The following is a 2,980-nucleotide window of genomic DNA, read 5'->3' on the forward strand; positions in this document are numbered from 1 at the left end:
ACCAACAACTATGTTTAAAATGGTGGAAAATTTCCACAAGTTTCCACAAGTGTATGATATACTATAGAGTAAAGTTCCAGTAATATAAGAATCATTCTTGCTAGTTATTTTTTATCAGATTAAAGTGCATTATATCTCCTATAGTTTATCTAAATTATATTCATAATTTTTTTGTTTAAAATATTACACTTATATCATTCAGAGAATGATAGTGTAATATATGTACATAAATTTGGAATACTTTGTTTATATGCAAAAAAAAGTTGGAGTGATTTATGTCATTGCACTAAATATAGTAACGTCATTGTAATTTACTCAAAGATTCAAACTATTTAATATATTGCAAAAAATATTTTAAAACATTTATTACATTTTACATATATCTTGAATCTTATCAATGCCAAATTTTAAAGAGTATTTTGTCCTACATTGTATGTCATTTCACATGTCATGACACAATATTTATGTTAAAAGTTTAAATATTAACTACTTTTATAACCAATCACACTTCATGACACAATATTATTAGATATAATATGTTATCCCCAAATTTTGAGGTTCCTTTTCCTTTTACTATTTAAACTGGCCAGCCAAACCAGTTTTTCACAGTTTCAGTATGGCAGTCAAATGAATAAACCGATATTTTCTGTTTCTCCTCATTTCATATTTCAACTAGTATTCCTCATTAGCAACCTCTTCGTGTGTGTTTTGAGCTTCTTTTGCTCTCTACACTGCAAGTGCTTGCATTGTTTCTGTGCTTTACTTTTGTTCAGATCCTTTTCGTTGTTGTTTGGTGTGTTGAAGTCTTGGGTCGTTGTTGGTGGTTGGATAATTCTCGTGTCTCGTGTTGTAGTCTTACCCCCTTTCCCTTTTGTTATTTCTTTTACCTCTCTTTCTCTCGGTGCATCTGCTGGATTTTCGGGTGAGTTTTTATATAATTCTGGTTCTTCAAGAAAAAACTCTGAACATTTTTGGACTGGTAAATCTCCATCTCTTTTATTTTTTTTGTTCTATGTGTGAGTGATTTAAGTTTTCTTTTATCTCTATCCATTTATTAATTATTATATCCTAAATTTGTCACATTTCATTCACTTAAAAAACCCAATTATCTATCTTTCCTAACTCTTATGAAAATAAATCCTTTACCATTTACTTAAAGAATCTCTTTTTTGTAAGAGAAGTACTGTTTCCCAGTAAGCAGATTCGTATTAGTTATTGATTCCTGAACAGAAAGCTTAAGAAAGCACAATTTCATTATTTTGCAGACGATATGGAAGAAGCGGCTGACTTTCGTGATTGGAAAGACTTATTACCGGACCTACAAGGGGCTATCTTTACCCATCTTTCTCTCGAGGAAAGACTGTCAATTGTGCCCAGTGTATGCAAATCATGGGCTAGTACATTAGCTGGACCTTACTGCTGGCAAGAGATTGACCTTGAGGAATGGTGCAACCAAACTGAGCCTGATAAAATTGATCGAATGCTTGTGTTGCTGATCACAAGAAGCTCAGGATCCCTTCGCAAGCTCACTGTTTCTTGTGTCCAAAGTGAGAAGACATTCACTTTCATTGCTGAAAAGTAAGCAGAGAATTGCACATTTTATTTCGTGTTTGCTGCATTTTGGAGGAGGTCTTATGGTTAAATACTTCATTGTTTATTATGCTTATTGCCAAAAGTAGAATATAAATTATATTGTTTTAATACCACAGATTCACATTCAATTATAAAAAAACCAGTGTCTTTACTCAGTTATGCTAACATTTGCTTTGTCATGCATCTTGAATTATAAAATCAAATTGATATCTTTCTTATGTGGTGTTTTATTCTTTTGCTAGTGCTGGCTCCCTCCAAACTTTGCGACTGCAAAGATGCAATATGACTGATTCTATAGTGGAGCATCTTACCAAAAAGCTGTCTATGCTTTCTTTCTTGGATGTGAGCTATTGCAACAAAATTGGTGCTCATGCACTAGAGACAATTGGAAAGAATTGCACAATGCTAGAAGTTTTTTATCGGAACATGCATCCAATAGATACTTCGGACAAGCCCTTTGATGATGATGAAGCAATTGCTATTTCCACCACTATGCCTAATCTCAAGCATCTTGGAATTGCTTACCAGCTCGTCAAGACCGAAGGCCTTCTTCAAATTCTTTCGAACTGTCCTAAGCTCGAGCTTTTGGATTTGAGGGGATGCTGGGGTGTCAACATTGAGAACATCTCGCTGGAGAAGGATTTTCCAAATGTGAAGGTTTTAGGGCCTCATGTCGTAGACTATCATGAGAACAATGGCTGGGATGACTTCTCAGAACCCTCTGAGTATTTGGGATGGGATTTTTTTGTTGATGAATACTATGACGATGATGACGAAGAGGAAAGTGACTCTGATGATATATGGGATGATGAAGAAGGGCTAGAGGAGATTCAGTTCACTTTTTATCAAGGAATAGAAAATGCTGGAATGTTTGTGCCTCCATCTCCATAATAAAGTTGTACTATTATATGCTTGCATTGTGTCTTGAATGCCTTTCTATAATTTCCTGTAAATAATAATGCTTCATCTATAGACATTTATGTCTTATGTATGATGCCTATCTATATGATAATAAAATAGTTTGGCTGGCCCTCATTGGAATAACTTCCTTTTTGCAAACCTTCCTTAGTTTTTGTTTTGTGTTTGCCTGACAAAGAAAAGGACAGTTCTTTGACTTTTTTCATGTGGAGTGATATGATTTCCCATGGTCTGGGAGAAAAGTTGGTAAAGGAGAGTGGGCAAGCTGGTTTGTTCCACACTTTAGAACCTATGTGAGAGAAAGTCATGCATAAAATTAAACAACAAAGTGTTTACGTTTGGCTAATTTTAACATTACTAAAGTCATTTTTAGTTAATGTAATTTTTGGGATTTGCTTAAAATATAATACTATAAAAAGTAATACTTTATCTAGGATTGAAGTAGATAAGAGAAACAAAAACTATATAT

The 2,980-nt window shown here is 33.7% G+C and overlaps 1 protein-coding gene across 1 annotated transcript; it reads left to right on the forward strand.

The window, feature by feature from the left end:
- The first annotated feature begins 865 nt into the window (after positions 1-865).
- Positions 866-2,628, forward strand: LOC109340771 (F-box protein FBW2-like). The gene is made up of 3 exons (XM_019578511.1): positions 866-922; positions 1,266-1,578; positions 1,836-2,628. Exons 2-3 carry the CDS (start codon positions 1,271-1,273, stop codon positions 2,482-2,484), a joined length of 957 nt encoding a protein of 318 aa, XP_019434056.1. The 5' UTR covers positions 866-922; positions 1,266-1,270; the 3' UTR covers positions 2,485-2,628.
- The last annotated feature ends 352 nt before the right edge of the window (positions 2,629-2,980 follow it).

The sequence above is a fragment of the Lupinus angustifolius genome, unplaced genomic scaffold, assembly GCF_001865875.1.
Source record: "Lupinus angustifolius cultivar Tanjil unplaced genomic scaffold, LupAngTanjil_v1.0 Scaffold_244_24, whole genome shotgun sequence".
Lineage (NCBI taxonomy): Eukaryota > Viridiplantae > Streptophyta > Magnoliopsida > Fabales > Fabaceae > Lupinus > Lupinus angustifolius.

Bases quoted from the DNA above. Each gene is read 5' to 3' on its own strand.
- LOC109340771 (XM_019578511.1), top strand. From the start codon at position 1,271: ATGGAAGAAGCGGCTGACTTTCGTGATTGGAAAGACTTATTACCGGAC. The intron at 1,579-1,835 runs GTAAGCAGAGAA...TTCTTTTGCTAG, and splicing joins TTCACTTTCATTGCTGAAAA to TGCTGGCTCCCTCCAAACTT.